Source organism: Mytilus edulis, chromosome 14 (genome assembly GCF_963676685.1).
Source record: "Mytilus edulis chromosome 14, xbMytEdul2.2, whole genome shotgun sequence".
Lineage (NCBI taxonomy): Eukaryota > Metazoa > Mollusca > Bivalvia > Mytilida > Mytilidae > Mytilus > Mytilus edulis.
Genome location: NC_092357.1, coordinates 59,651,956 through 59,668,707, shown reverse-complemented (window position 1 = coordinate 59,668,707; position 16,752 = coordinate 59,651,956). Strand labels below are relative to the sequence as shown.

Below are 16,752 nucleotides of genomic sequence, written 5' to 3'. Positions count from 1 at the left end.
CAGGTTAAAGTTTTTGGTCACGGTAGTTTTTGATAAAGTAGAAGTCCAATCAACTTGAAACTTAGTATACATGTTCCCTTTGATAACATCATTCTAATTTTAATGCCAAATTAGAGAATTTATTCCAATTTCACGGTCCACTGAACATAGAAAATGATAGTGCGAGTGGGGCATCTGTGTACTGTGGACACATTCTTGTTTTCACATGTGTCGTGTTGTATCTCAAAAACGATATATGATTATGGCTTAAAACTTTACACACTATTTAGTTATAATAATCTAAAGATCTGTATACTTTTTGGTGATGATTCAAAATTTTATTTTAGAGTTGTTGAGTTTTTGTAAAAAGGGGGTGGGGTTCACATGTCGTGCCATATTTAAAAAACTATTTTTGATTATTGCATAAAACTCTACACACAAGACAACAGGCTATCATGCAGCTGTTTATTTGGTCATCAAATCCGCAGCTGACATGGGTTTACTTATAGTCCGGCCGATTGGTGCAAATATAGAGCAGAATTGCTCACTTCATGAGGAAAGCATGAAACTTTGCATAGTAATTCTTGGTTATATACCCTTTGATTTTAGCTATGGACCCACTCTGAAAAATCCAATATGGCCGCCATTTTCAAGATGGCGGAAAAACGGTATAAATATCAAGATTGTCCTAAAGGTATTCTATATAATTTCGGAAATTAAAGTAATGATTCTTTAAAAATGGACTTCATGGTGTTGAATTTGTTAACAATTAATTTAAAAATATAAAAAAAAATGGTTATTTCTATAACACATACATTTGCAAATATGGCTACATATACAAAAACAAATAGTGAAATTCAAAATGTTAATCAATATGTAACGTGTTATTGTAATTGTACTTTAAACGCTTTCAGTTTTAATGGTTGGAATGAAATAGGTTGAAATGAGTCGATTGAACGTTAATATATGTCAGTTACATGTGGTGGAATAGTGGGTAACTCATCCGAGGGCACTTGTCTCGTGTCTCTACAATGCCGCGTCTTACGTCACTTCTCGCGTTTTCATCTGCCGTACCCACTACATCGTCAAATTATTCTATGTAATCAATAGGTGTACCTTTCTTAAGGCGGATGAGACGATTGTCATCATTCAAAATGGTAAAGTGACAACTATTTCTTTTTCCAATTACGTGCGAAACCAATTCGCAACTATTCAGCGAGCATGGTCCTAAAATGCACTCCTGGCAATAGTCATTTTTGAGTTTGGAGGAACTGTGATGGTTACTTGCTGAGTTGAAATCTCGTTTCCACTGTTAACAAATGCCGCATTTATCACTTTATTGTTGATGGTAATTGTGGGAGTACTCAGGTTTATCATGCCCTCAGTGTGTCCAAAATATCTGGCCTAAGTATAACATCGTCTGTTAATGGCTCGTTGCACACACCCCAGTGTATGTTTACTCTATTAATTTTGAGAGTCGTTCTTAATAATCTTCCCAATAACAAGCTGCTTACCCAAACCACTTAGCGTTACGTTCTCCAAATCTCCATTTTCTGCCGGAAATAATTTCTCATTAACTAATATTACAATTGCAGCAGTGTCCACAATCATGCTTACATTCTGGTCATGTTAAGTACCTCGTACTGCTAAGCTCTTTCAAATTATTTGTCTGATGACAATATCGGACGAAGCCGTGGGCCTCTGTTCGATTTTATGATGAGGTGATGTTTCATGGTTAATAGACTTTGGAATCGTGCGTTTGCCTACTGGCCCGACCCTTTGCTGTTTAAAGACTCAATTGATGGGGTGGCACTTTGATTTGCTCCAAATCCTTGTGAAGGTGACCGTTGTCTGAAATAACCGGGATTTCTTGAATTTGTCCGTGGAGATGCTAACCGTTGTCTTTAGGGACTATATGATCTATAGCTTAGTGAGGGTGTTGCTGATCGATAGGTATTAAGCTTGGATGTATTTCTATCTGGCGATCTACCGCGATTATATTGCTCAGGAGATCTTCCACTTGTTTATTGATCAGGTGACCTTCCATTGAACTGGTGATCTTCCATGATTATTTGATCAGAAGAACCAAGGTTATATAGATCGGTCAATCCACGGTTATGCTGATTAGTTGAAAGCATAACATCAGCTAGTCTTGTGACAATTTGTGTGAGGTTATGCACCTCATTATCCAAATGACTGTTCATATTCCCTTTATCGGTCGGCGATACTACGCCATCAGCAAAGTAGACTTGTCGATGGTCATAATTGGCACTTTTTGATCCATATATCCAATATTTGCTATTGAGGTTTTCAATTCTTTTAAAGCCTTGTTGAGTGTTTCTGGGTTCCTCTCTATAAATACATGCCTTGAAGAATCTTTGTCATTACATCCTCGGACGAATGCTTCAGTTCCAATCTGGTTTAATTATCTTTCTTGCTGAAGCGCTGCTTCAAATGAATGTTTTAAGGCCTTGGAATCGTCATCTGTGTTTACCTTGCGAGCGTACTCAAAGCCAACATCGGCCTGGCAATCTGGGGCCTACACACATTTTTCCTGTTTTCCCATTGTCATCTACCGACAGTTCGTTCAAATTGATAAATGAACGCCTCCCAATTCAAGGATCCTCTTCAATTAAGTTTTTGCAATTTTTGGAGCTGTGGGCTTCGGCTCCGGTCCCTTGCACCAATATTTCTTGCCATCGGGTATATTCTCTCTTCAATGAGTAGTATGAAGAAGAACTGTTGCCACACACTTTTGGTTTCCTCTGCCCTTTCCTGGATCGGTCAGTGGAGTCAACTTGCTTTTATGGGAAGCCTGTTAGAGCTACAGGAGCTAAGGAGGGATGATACCGTCAGTAGGCACTTCATTCAGCATTGGATAAACTTGATAGAATCCACTTGCAGTCAATTGTTTATGTAATGGTGTGCTGCTCTGAACAAAATATTATTGACTCATAGTAGATTGTAAGTGTGCGTAAGAAGACACATATGCCTTTTGCTGGTGTCCTTGATTAGCACTCGAGGTTTATAGTATGTTCTTGAAAGGAGATTGTTGTTGAATAATTCAACCCGTCTCATGCATGCAGGGCCAAGGGCCCTGACATAGGACTTTTGACTTAAGGTGAAGACACCTTCAACTGAGTTGGCGCGGTTGATGGTTCATGCGAACTACAAGAGGAGAAAGACCCAAGACATGGATTTTATTGTGTACTTTTGGTAAACTTGCGTTGTACTGGCTAAGGTCAAATTTTGACTTAGATGATGTGTCCATTGCAGGAATTTAACTTCTTTATTTCGATTGTCCACTAATTCATTTACATGATGCCAGTTGTTGGAAGGTACCCTCTTTTTGTCCCCAATTCCTGCCATTTCACTGATATGTATTTAAATGATTCTCAATTCAAAGCATAATATCTCAAATTGCAAAATATTGCGACTCCGAAATAAGATAGACACTGAATAGTATCTTAATGGCAGATAAATCCAAAATCACAGCTTTTATGTGTGACCCAAGACAACAAATAGTGCAGCTTTACTGAATGAAAGCTACTACTACAGCTTTTTATGAAAGCTACTACTTTGTGTATAAAATGACAAACAAGGCAAAATAAAAAAGGACAGAACTGGGACAGATACTAAGTGGCACTATACATTATAAAATGCTTATATTCAGGTCAATTCTCAAAAATTAATATTTGCTTATTTTTCAAGGCGGCCATTTTGAAAATAGCCGCCATTTTATATTTCAAAGATAGATCACAACAAAATCTTGCTAAGTACACCAAGTCATTCAAATATGTTCATTTTTGTGATTCCAGCATCAAATCCACTGTGATTTGTGCAATACTGGAAAATATTTTAGAACGTGCGGCAGCCATCTTGAAATAAGCCGCCATATTGAATTTTGAGGGTGGGTCCATAGCTAATATTGCTCAGTACACAAAAATGTACCATCATGCAAAAATTGGTGCTTTCCTCATTATTTGAGCAATTTTTTCACCGATCGGCCGGACTATTAGGGTCTCTTTTTGAATGAGCTGCATAAAAAATATTTTTATGAAGAATGTATTAATTATTGCTCATCAAATAGTATCTATTGTTTGCACTATGGTATATTTTAGTTTAAACATATTGTAATATATTTTTATGAAAGCATAACATTCCTTTCTCTGTCTATTTTTAGCATTCAGCCAAAGCTGAACCTGGAGACATCTTTAACACAGATTTACAAAATGATGAGGTGAGTAAAATGATCAATAAGTTTACCTCTGGATGTGGCATTTAGGGGCATGTGTATACAGAGGATTCATTATTATTCATTGGATACCAATTTTCATGGGTTTCATGGGTGCAGGTGAACCATAAATAAAATAATGTACAAATGTTCAGCGAATGACAAAATTTCTATAAGTTTTGTGTGCAGAGATTGCATTGGCAAAACAACAAAATCAATCCACGAAAATTGATACCCATGAAAAATGAATGAATCCATAGTATGCTACATTCTGCAAGATTTGTCCTAATACTCCTACTTTCTTACTTAAGTCTTCACATTTGTTTTAGGAAAATCATACAAGTGAGAGGTTTAACCAAGGTTCAATCCACCATTTCCTACATTCGAAAGTGTCTGTACCAAGTCAGGAATATGACAGTTGTTGTCCATTCCTTTGATGTATTTTATCATTTGATTTTGCCATTTGATTAAGGACTTTCTGTTTTGAATTTTCCTCAGAGTTCTTGACAATGCAACATGTTTAAACATTAAGCTGATTTTACAGAGTTATCTCCCTGTAGTGTTAGGTACCACCTTAAGAAGAAAACGGATATGACAGATACTTACTGTTTGATATTTGGTCATTTCTTTTTGCATTAGGCCACCCTTAAAAAATTGTTTGTTTGGCATTGCCGACCCACACTATCAGCAGGTGGGTAGGTAGGTAGGGATCTTTTTTTTTTTTTTACATTTAAAAGCTTTATACATGTAAATCATGAAGTCTCTAGATCAATGGTGTCTAAAGCATTGCAGCATGGTTGTGTGTACATGCTGGTGGTTTCTTTGAAAGGGGTCAACCGTCAATGTCATATTCTAAATCATATGGATAATTTCATGTAAGACAGTCAGTTTTATTGGCAGAGTTAACCAAAGTACCCAGAAAAAAACGCAGAACTGAGGCAGGAAACTGACAAATTAACCATATAAAATGTATGACGTGAAAATTGAACTTTTATTGTGGGACTTGCCATATCTTTTATCTTTTTAAATTTTATGTTTTTATTTTATAGTGGGTAATTGACATCAAAGTGGATACAAGGAATAAACAGTTAATGGCCGTCACTTATGAAGGAATATATGTTGTAAACTATGAGGTATATTTATATAGAAATTACTGCTTCCTAAAGGTAATTAAGCATTTATTGCAAATTGAGACTGTTAGAAAAAATCTTTAAAAAGGTATTTAAGGTGGTACCTAACACCTGAACTAAAATTAATTTGGCTCGTTTAATTTTCTTTAAATTTTGACAAAGTATTTAGTTTGACCCTTTGACAAAAATATAAAAATTTCATAAACTTTGAACCAACCGTTTAATCAGAAAAATTACACTGGTTATATAGCAGTTTGGCAAAAACTTATTTTGATCATTGAGAAGCTTAATATTCCTTTAACAATACAACGTCATTAAAACGTTCTGCTGATTTTACAGAGTTATCTCCCTGTAGTGTTAGGTACCACCTTAATTAATTGTAGATCTTTTATTGTCTGACAGAATAATATTAAAATTGTAGTTATAATTTTGATTCAGCATAGTCTAGTGATATTTTATTTAATTTTCCCTATACTTTTGGTGGTCAAACACTTTACAGCATTCCTGACGCGATTGGGAGTAGTACCTCTGGCCAAGGGAAGCCAGTCGAAATGGTACGGAAATGCTAGTAAAATGTTGTCTATATTTGGAAATAAAGATGTTAATTGAACACAAAGTTAACACACAACACAACTGACATTTCATTCCATTTTATTTCATACTTCCCTATATACTTACTTTCAGGGTTTCTTTCAATTCATAATGTTACTCACCTGTATGAAATTATAAGGCGTATTACGCCTGGAAATAAGGCGTAAACCAGGCGTAAGTGGTATTTACGTGTCTAGATCCAGGCGTAAGGAAGCAGGAAACGTAAATTTGTAGTCCTTACAGGCGTAGAAAAAAGCAATAAACCTGGCGTAAATTGAAATAAGCAAGGCGTAAGTTTTCTTACGGGCGTAAATTGAAATAACGGGCGTAAAACTGTTGGTATGGCGTAAATAGAAATACCCATAATCCTTTGTTTAAAGGATCATGGGATTTTTTTTTCAAAATTTGGCTCTTTGGTTTTAGTTTGCAAGAGTTGGACACATGGCAGCTTCATATATTCAGGGATAATTAGCTTGTTTTGTGCTTTTTGGAAGAATCTTTAATTGGAAATACTGAATCAAATAAATTAATGAAAATTGTGAAATAAAAGGAAAGTAGTAATACATGGTAAATAATAATAATGTGAGTATAACTAAGTTATTAAGTATTATGTTCTATCAGAAATTTTGAAATCCCAAAACCTTTATCCTTGGAAAATAACATTAAAATCTTTTACTTGAAGTTAAATTGCAGTATTATCATTTATATTTTAGTTCAAAAGACAATAATTTTCAAAAACAACTTAGTTAAAATGCTACTTTTATTGAGATAAAATAATTGTCAATATTCTTATTTAAACTTAAACTTATTTGAGCCAGTGTCTGCTTAAAATGTATTTATTTCTATATTAGCTTCTTCAATGGTTAATATTTCAAGTTTTTTGTCAAACAATAAGAAATAAAAGCAACAGTACAGAAGTTTGTATCAAATACACAAAAGTACACAGCTAGGTTAATACACGGAACTAAAATAAGTGTAGTATTATGTAAGGATATTACGCCTGGTTTATTTATTGACCAGGCATACTCATTTGCATATTACGCCTATTTTTTTTGTAAACCAGGCGTACTCATTTAAATATTACGCCTAATTTTACGCCTGGTTTACGCCTAGTTTACCAGGGGCGTAGCTACCCGGAGGCACGACAGCACGTGCATCCACGTCGTTTTCACAAAAAAAAAAAAAAAAAAAGCAGAAGAGAGAGAGATGAGTTGGTCAATCGGAATCGGAGACTGTTGGTGTCTTTTCCGTCTATCCCGGTTACAAGTGTTGATGAAGCTGTTCATTCAGAAAAAGATCGTAGCTCCGAAGTTGCGTGCACATTGATTCGGCATACAAAAAAGAAATGGCAAAATAAAAATTTATAAATTGAATGTTAAAGGAAACAACTATGTTGTCACTTTTTTTAATTGATGAAATATCATTAAATAACGACATTTGGTTTCAAAATAATTGGGTTTGTTTTTGGAGATTATGACAAAACCGGAAGGTTACTTGTATCTTTTGCAAGATTTTTACTTTTGAATTTGTAATACTCAGTCTAAGATATGTAGTTTTGGAGCACATTTTACAGTGTACAGTTCATCAGTTTGGAATGAGATGTACCAATCGGCATTAGAATTATCAGATCCCTTCGATATCATTGAGGCGATGTGGTTGACAGACTACCGGAGCCAATCACCCTGCAACCACGCCAAAACAGTATTGGAAAGTCTCATTATTTTTTGCGTTCATAGACCATATGATAAGGCAACTGGAGCCGGAGTGGGGTCGCGTCAAGTTATCAGAAAATCGCTTCTTTGTGCTGTATCTGCTTCATCGTGTTGTAGGAAATATCACAAACGAACAAATATCAATGGCAGTGTCTGCGCGTACCCGCATGCGGGTACGAATAGCAAAATTGCCGTTCATAGGCTACGTGTACCCACATCCGGTTTTATAATAAATTGCTATCGGATCTGGAATTAAACGTAAAATATATACAGAAATTATCGCAATTAGTGAATAAAATTGATCAACTACTTGGAAGTTTTGTAAACATTTATATATATATGTATATTAAAGTGAACAGTTTTTCTCGGTTAATAAATATTCTTAAAATGGGAAAAGAGTGATATATGTGGGGAAGACATTTCAAAGTTATCATGAATTGGAACAAGCTTCGTTAATAAATAACAAAATGTTTGACGAAAATTTAAACCTTCAGCACATCAAAAAACATTTTGCCTCTGAGGCGTGGTAGCAACTTGAAATTCGGATATTATATATTATAGGACTATAGTTTACAGGGACTGTATATTTCATTTTCAATCAGTGTGCATTTAATTTGCAAGGTTTATTATATATTATTAACTTATAAATACAATTTGAAAATATTATTTGTCATACCCTTCACTCTTTCTACTCGAAATCCCCATATTATCGATAATTTCTGTATATATATTTCACGTTTAATTCCCGATTTGATTGCATTTTATTATAAACCGGATGTGGGTACCCGTAGCCTACAAATGTCAATTTGACTATTCGTACCCACATGCGGGTACGCGCAGACACTGCCAATATCAATATTGTCTGAAACATACGAAACTGACCTAGCATGTAATTTTGACGAATTCAATTGGGAGGTCGCTCGATGCCGAACACGTACGCTGGTTTATAACATCTCGCGAGTGCTACCATGCCATGATGGCCCTGAGATCTATCAGTCACGATACTACGTATGTAATTGAAAACAAATGTACGATCAACAATGAACAACGAAAGTTACATAGCATTACTGCATATTCATCAGGATTTCAGTGTGAATGTTGACAAAGTAATAGAGAAGTTTGTTTCTGCCCAGACCCGAAGAGCAGATTTTGGACAATTTTGAGTAAATTCTGTATCACAATTATGTGTTGTTTATGTATTACTATATTCAGAAGATTTATTAATAGTTTTACATTCATAAATTTTTATCTACATATAGCTCCTCTTTTAACCGTCCTATGACCGAAAACCGAAAAAAAAAATTTGCTGCATAATAGGGTCCCAAAATTTTTTCGCATCGCTCCGCTCGGCGGTAGTTGCTTCCACATCGTTTCTTTCTAGCAACGCCCCTGTTTACGCCTCATTTACGCCTGGTTGACGCCTGGACATGCATTTTGTAAACACTGCAATGCCGCCAGGATAAAGTATGATTTTTACACCTGGTTTCTGTGTCGTATACGGGCGTCACAGTTCGTACAGGCGTGACCATAGCAACATTGTGACGTTTTAATTTTCTCAACCCAATTTTGTACATTATTTTATGTATTGTTTTGTATCCTGATGACTGAAACATGTTGATCTCAATAAATTACTGGAGCATTTATTAAAGTGTTGTTGTTATAGGACCTATACATTTTGATTTATATGTTGAAAATGGTTAACTCATTTAGAGATTTGATTTTTTTTTATCGTTAACTCATTTAGAGATTTGATTTTTTTTTATCGTAAGTCGGTCATTTCTTAAAGTTCATATTTTCCCCTTTTTATGCAGATTTATGTAAATCTCTTAATCTTATGTAGATCAAATATGATTTTCATTTTCACTTCAGACAATGAGGCAGACCCATCACTTGGAGAACAGACATGGGAATTCTTTAAGATGGTATGTACAACTTTTCTCTACAAAGTAAATGTATTCAAATTTTCCAAATTCAGAAAAATTGACCTCTAAGTACCCTTTATATACTTTTGAACCTGTAGACTATTGATAAAAAAATCTGCACCTCTAAATTATGAAAGGAACGTCTAGGAACACCTGAGCAAAAAAAAATGGTCACAGTCAGAGAACTAATAAAGAATAAAAATAGATAAGAGAAAAGACAATAAACAAAAAAAAGTGTGTAACACTGATCATGTCATACCTATTTTCAATCGTGAAATAATTTTTGTTTCATTACATTTAGCTGTTGTTTCTATAAAGACAGAGAATATTTCATCACTGGAGGAGGCGATGGAGCCATCAAGGTAAGAGTTATCTACCCTTTGTACCACTTTCCGTTTACTTTAAAAGAAAGATGGACAGATGGGGCAATATGCACAATTGTTTCTCCATAGGCTTTAATGGTAATGTTGTCTTCTGTAGCTCAGCCCATAACGTAAACTTGTATATGTATGATGGCTTGTTTCGAAGCTGAGACATTTTCCCATATGTGGTTAAATTTTCAGGATACGAAGTGTAATTCATTTTTCCGTAAATTAGCGTACCCCGAAAATCCTTTCGTGATGGGGCACTTCATGGTAAAAAGTCCCTTTTTTCACACAATAATTTCTTTGAAAATTTAATATTTTGAATACATATAATAACTCCATAGTTTTTACACATTTATTCTAAGGACCTATACTTTCCAGATCAACACAAATAGTTAAGCTCAGTCACTTGTTAAAAATTAAAACATGTCTAATATCACTACACAGAGATTTTTTGTACACACAACTTTTGTGTTCCTCAATTGGAGGTGCATTAGGGATAGTGTGTCAGATAATTATTTTCAGTCATAATCATAAGACCTGTGAAGGTTGTCAGTGTTGTAAGACACATGAATACATTGTCTTTTTACCAAAAAAAGAAAATTTATTTATGATTTACCGATGTGACAGCTTTATACTGATTTACTTAACATTTCCTCTGAAACGCCGTAACCAGACTCATAAAATTCTGTATTAATCAAATGAATACCTCAAAACAGGCATTAGAAGGAGCTAAAATGGCATTAAAGCACACATATGGACCATAATTTGCTATTGGGCTCCGTTTCCTATAACTATAGAAAAGTGATAAAATTTGAATTACTGTAAGAAAAGTTGTAACTACATCTAAAGATGCCATTATTTTTATTAACATACAAGTGTATGCTACTCTTCCCTAGAAAAAAAATTGAAATATACGAATTTCAAAGATTCTACAACCGTATTTTTGTGTCGTTTCTCGCGTTACTTTTTGCTTCCGAAGAGCATAACGCTGACTGATTTATAGATAATCGTCACCGGCAAATTCGTAACTTTTGCTTTCAAATAACAAAGAACATCGACCAATAAGAATAGTGAGAAGAAAATGCCGAGAACTATAAGTATTTATGTAGCAGATGTAAGAACAGTGGCGTGATTTTTGTGTCCGATTTCGTAACGCAAATTTTAGATGATGTAATCTGCTTTGTTGTAATCGAATTCTTAAAAACAATATGCAAATATGAACTCTCGCGAGATGTTCAAACAGGTAAATCAGAGATGATTTACATTCTTGTTTTGATCTTCGTAATAATTAAGTAAGAAAATGACGTTATCGTTATGCGTTACATTTCACACGAAACAGAAGTCCAGTTATTTATTAAAATTGTTTTTGTCCTTTTAGTTCTAATCATTTCCGGTCATACGTGAAACATGTGACTAACATGTGATCACGCCCTTACAGCCGGACATACGATATACTAGTTCTAAACATTGTTTTTGTTTCCAACGGGATGTTAGCAAACATAATCTGTAGACTTGTTTCGACTTGTTTAAAAAAGGAAAATACAATTTTCAAAGAGATTGCGCCGGGGGTCTATTACTATTCCTATGTGCATAATGTTACGTACGATCTTGTGTGAAAATAAATGCCCAATGACTTGACAAAATCGATTTCAAATTTGACCAACGTTTAAACACACTACGTTTCCCAATAACGATGTAAAGGGTCCTTGGAAAATTCAATCGAAATTACGTCTCTTATCATGGTGCCAATGTTCGTTGGATTGATTTTGCTTCAGCAGTAAATATTACTAGATATTTTAGGTGAATAAAGATAATTAAATGAAAAATGCATGTTAATATACCGTTACACTAGGAATGTACAAAGTTGGTAACTTTGTCACAATTTTTAATTATTTTTTTTTATTCATGTTCTGCAAACACTTTTCAGAAACGAAATAAACTTGTCAAAGGAAAAGTAAACTTTTACCAGGCATGACTTGAAAGGAAGTACTTTATTGATTTTAGCCCACTAAAGTAGGTTAAAATGTGGAAACCATGTAGATGGTGTACAGGTCACAAATATCACATGGTGCCTATTTTAAAGATTTTAATTCCAAGTTAAAAGTTTTTTTCTTTACTGGATTTAAAGAATTTTACATTGCCAATGATTTGGAATAAATTTTATATAACTGGAATTTCAAAACCAAATATAAATATATATTTTTTTGGCCAAAAACATCAAGATACAACGATTATGGTATCCTGTATCAATGAAGAAAATATGGAAAATTCTGAATAAATTGTACTAATTGTTTTCAAAACAAGCACATATTTAGGAGTTTTATAATACTGTTACATTTAAGATGGATTTTAAGAAAAAGTATACTGTTCAGATTATTTTAAGCAGATTTTGCAATAAAATAAAACTAAAAAAATGCTTTCGGTTTCTTATGGTTTCCTGTCACGTTTAAAAAAAAACTTTAATATAACATTGAAAATAGATTTTAAATATTAACATGAAGCAAGTAACACTAGTAATGGTGTTTATTTATATGCCTTTTGAATTATATTGTGCAAAATAAAGAAAATAAAGATTGGTTTCCTGTTTGGTTTCCTGTCACGTAAACGGTGAATCAAAATGTATTAATTTTTTTCTCGAAAAACTCAATTGTTCCATTCATACTATTCTAACACCAACACAACCCACAAAATAAAAGTTAAAATTTTAGAACTTATAAAAAAGGATACAAAAAGAAACCAAAGGCCGAAAACCAAATTATGGTCCATATACTGACTCAAACCATAGTTTTAATGCCCCCATTTATGAGCATTATGTTTTCTGGTCTGTACGTCTGTTCGTCTGTCTATTTGTCTGTCTATTTGTCCGTCTACCGCTTCAGGTTAAAGTTTTTGGAAAATGATAGTGCGGATGGGGCAAACGTGTACTTAGAACACATTCTTGTTTTTTACATATTAAAACACTTTAAGGATGTACTTAGATGAGGTTAGGTGAAAATTAATAAATTAAGAAGTTAAAATTGATACTATAAGTTGATAGAGCATCAATTAAGGATAAAAATAAGCTAAAAATATTGATAGGTCATGGACTTCCTTTTCGAGATATTTTATATTTAAAAAATGGTGGGAAAAGGCTGACTCGGACTTTTACCTTATATTTGCATTGATATTATTAGGTCTCAAAACAAAAGAAAGAAAATTAAAAATCTTCTAAAATTTTGGTAAATGACCTTTCATGAGCTACTAAGTCTTATGAAAAAATAAACGGGTGTTATGGGGCAAAATATTTTACATTGTATTATATGGAAAAACACCAAGGAGTCCGAACATTTGACACAAATTTCAAAACCTCACCTAAGTACATCCTTAAACATGTATATGTATAGGAATGCAACAAGAACTAATTATGGGGACTTTAAGAAGTTGGGAGCTGTGAATTTTTCTACAGCAGAAGTTCAAATATATGAAACTGATTTTTATAATAATTTCTATTTTGTTTTTCCACTACATATAAAATTGAGAATGGAAATGGGGAATGTGTCAAAGAGACAACAACCTGACCATAGAACAAACAACAGCAGAAGGTCACCAACAGGTATTCAATGTAGCGAGAAATTCCCGCACCCGGAGGCGTCCTTCAGCTGGCCCCTAAACAAATATATACTAGTTCAGTGATAATGAATGCCATACTAAACCCCAAATTGTACACAAGAAACTAAAATTAAAAATAATACAAGACTAACAAAGGCTAGAGGCTCCTGACTTTGGATAGGCGCAAACATGTGGCGGGGTTAAACATGATTATGAGATCTCAACCCTCCTCTTATTCCTCTTGCCAATGTAGAAAAGTAAACGCATAACAATACACACATTAAAATTCAGTTCAAGAGAAGGCCGAGTCTGATGTCAGAAGATTTAACCAAAGAAAATAAACAAAATGACAATAATACATAAATAACAACAGACTACTAGCAGTTGAACTGACATGCCAGCTCCAGACTTCAATTAAACTGATTGAAAGATTATGTCTTCATCATATGTATATCAGGCACAATTCTTCCCCTTAGTGGTTTAGTATCATACAATCATAACATATATGGGTATACATTTACAATTAATTCTCCATAGGCCGTAATGGTAACGTTTTCCTCCGTTGCTCAGTCCATATCGTTTACTTGAACATGTATGATGGCTCATATCGAAGCTGATACATTTATACATGTCTGGTTAAATTTTCGGGGTGGCAAGTGAGATTACTTTTTTCGCAAATTGCTGGACCCCGGAAGATGGTGAAAAATGTCACTCTCCTCATGAAATAATCCCAAAATTCTGATCATAAAATTCAATAAAAAAATTGTCCTTTCTAATAATTTATTTCAGGTCAAATCTACATCTTTCTTTTCTCATCACATCAGCTCTATAAAACAGTTCTTATTGTTCATTTATGTCCATTTTTAAAATCACAGCATCCACAATTGTATGGCGGACTAATATTTTTTTTTAATTACGTCATCTGAGTTCCTCATCTCAAGGTCTATTAGGGATCCTGACCCATATGAGAAGAACATAACCTGTGTCATGCTAACAACTGTTTTTTTAAAGAAATGAATGTGTTTAGTTCCGATGCAAAGACCTTATAATGTTTATCATAGTTTTTTTTAAGAAGTGAATTATTTCAAGTTTTTCTCTTCACAGGTCTGGAATGCTGTTGTATTTACTCAGGTGCATGTGTTTTATGGGCACCATGATGTCATAACAGGTAAACTATATAAGCCATTTAAAAGGGTACTGAACAGTATGATGTCAAAAATTCTTGTGTTTCTGGTCTTTGTATTAAGGATGTTGGCTTGTAATGTTTTGGGATTTTGGTCAGATTTTCGGAATCCTCTGGTTTTATCCATTTGATTGCCTTTAAAAAATTGCACATTGACCCCCATTTTTCTTTTTATAAATCTTTTACATGTATAATGATAAGCTATCTGTAAAAGTCTTATGAAATTTTAATTATTTTTTAATAGTTTTTGAGAACTTAAACTTGTCAATGATAATGCTATGAAAAGTCAAAAAAGAACATTTTCATGCCAAAATTTTAATGACTGATATTTCGAAAACAAGCACATTGACCTGTATATTTTTTTTTGCTCTTTTGATTCCTTTATTAATCCCCTATCAATATAAACTTTTGTTTTGAAAAGTTAATTATTTTGAAACCGAGAGCTGAAACTGTTTCTGTTCTTTATGATCAGGGTTATACCATATTCAATAAATATTTAGAGCATACTTAAAGATTGAGAATGGGTGCATATATGTATCTTTGAAAATCTCAAAAGGAGTTCTGCTTTCCTGTGTACTCTATGATAAAAATTCTTGGTAATATTCTCGATTTTTGTTTTCTATTTTCAGCGCTGCAGACCCACAAGACCGACCCTTTGTTGTTCTCTTCCTCGTTAGATGGTAGTGTACAAATATGGAGAATGGATAATTTCTCAAAGGTAAAAATAGTAATACAGTGTATTAATCATATTATTGTCCAAGGAATCTTGTGATTGGTTAAATAATTAAATCACCTGAAAAGTTTTTTATTGCCTGGTTACACCACCTACTTAGATAATGGGCTTGTACAGTGACCATTAAGTCTTCAAATTTGTTTATCCATTCATACATCCACAATTCTTCCTTATCAAGTGACAGATCTTCCTTGCTCAAAAATTAGAATAATGAAATTAGACTTGACAGACTATAATTTGTTTATGTTTGTTGTAGTTCATGAGATTAGATCTAGGAGACAAGATATACAGCATGAAGCTAATTGGTGATGAAGAATTCTATTGTCAGACAGAAAACCAGATCAAAATCTACAGTCTTAATCAGGTGAGATTTCTACTGTCAGACAAGAAACCAGAACAAAATCTACAGTCTTAATCAGGTGAGATTTCTACTGTCAGACAAGAAACCAGATAAAAATCTATAGTCTTAATCAGGTGAGATTTCTACTGTCAGACAGAAAACCAGATCAAAATCTATAGTCTTAATCAGGTGAGATTTTACTGTCAGACAGAAAACCAGATCAAAATCTATAGTCTCAATCAGGTGAGATTTCTACAGTCAGACAGAAAACCAGATCAAAATCTATAGTCTTAATCAGGTGAGATTTTACTGTCAGACAGAAAACCAGATCAAAATCTATAGTCTCAATCAGGTGAGATTTCTACAGTCAGACAGAAAACCAGATCAAAATCTATAGTCTCAATCAGGTGAGATTTCTACAGTCAGACAGAAAACCAGATCAAAATCTATAGTCTTAATCAGGTGAGATTTCACTGTCAGACAGAAAACCAGATCAAAATCTATTGTCTTAATCAGGTGAGATTTCTACTGTCAGACAGAAAACCAGATCAAAATCTATAGTCTTAATCAGGTGAGATTTCTACTGTCAGACAGAAAACCAGATCAAAATCTATAGTCTCAATCAGGTGAGATTTCTACAGTCAGACAGAAAACCAGATCAAAATCTATAGTCTCAATCAGGTGAGATTTCTACAGTCAGACAGAAAACCAGATCAAAATCTATAGTCTTAATCAGGTGAGATTTTACTGTCAGACAGAAAACCAGATCAAAATCTATTGTCTCAATCAGGTGAGATTTCTACAGTCAGACAGAAAACCAGATCAAAATCTATAGTCTCAATCAGGTGAGATTTCTACAGTCAGACAGAAAACCAGATCAAAATCTATAGTCTTAATCAGGTGAGATTTTACTGTCAGACAGAAAACCAGATCAAAATCTATTGTCTTAATCAGGTGAGATTTCTACTGTCA

At 33.9% G+C, this 16,752-nt stretch overlaps 1 protein-coding gene across 3 annotated transcripts in view; it reads left to right on the top strand.

Moving 5' to 3' along the window:
- LOC139503747 (uncharacterized) overlaps nt 1-16,752 on the top strand; it is a 120,207-nt gene that overhangs the window by 15,060 nt on the left and 88,395 nt on the right. For all 3 annotated transcript variants that reach the window (XM_071293592.1, XM_071293591.1, XM_071293593.1), the window contains exons 8-14: nt 4,163-4,219; nt 5,263-5,346; nt 9,516-9,568; nt 9,870-9,930; nt 14,629-14,692; nt 15,337-15,425; nt 15,697-15,804. In XM_071293592.1, the coding sequence (XP_071149693.1) occupies nt 4,163-4,219; nt 5,263-5,346; nt 9,516-9,568; nt 9,870-9,930; nt 14,629-14,692; nt 15,337-15,425; nt 15,697-15,804 (516 nt within the window). The remainder of the gene's footprint in view (nt 1-4,162; nt 4,220-5,262; nt 5,347-9,515; nt 9,569-9,869; nt 9,931-14,628; nt 14,693-15,336; nt 15,426-15,696; nt 15,805-16,752) is intronic.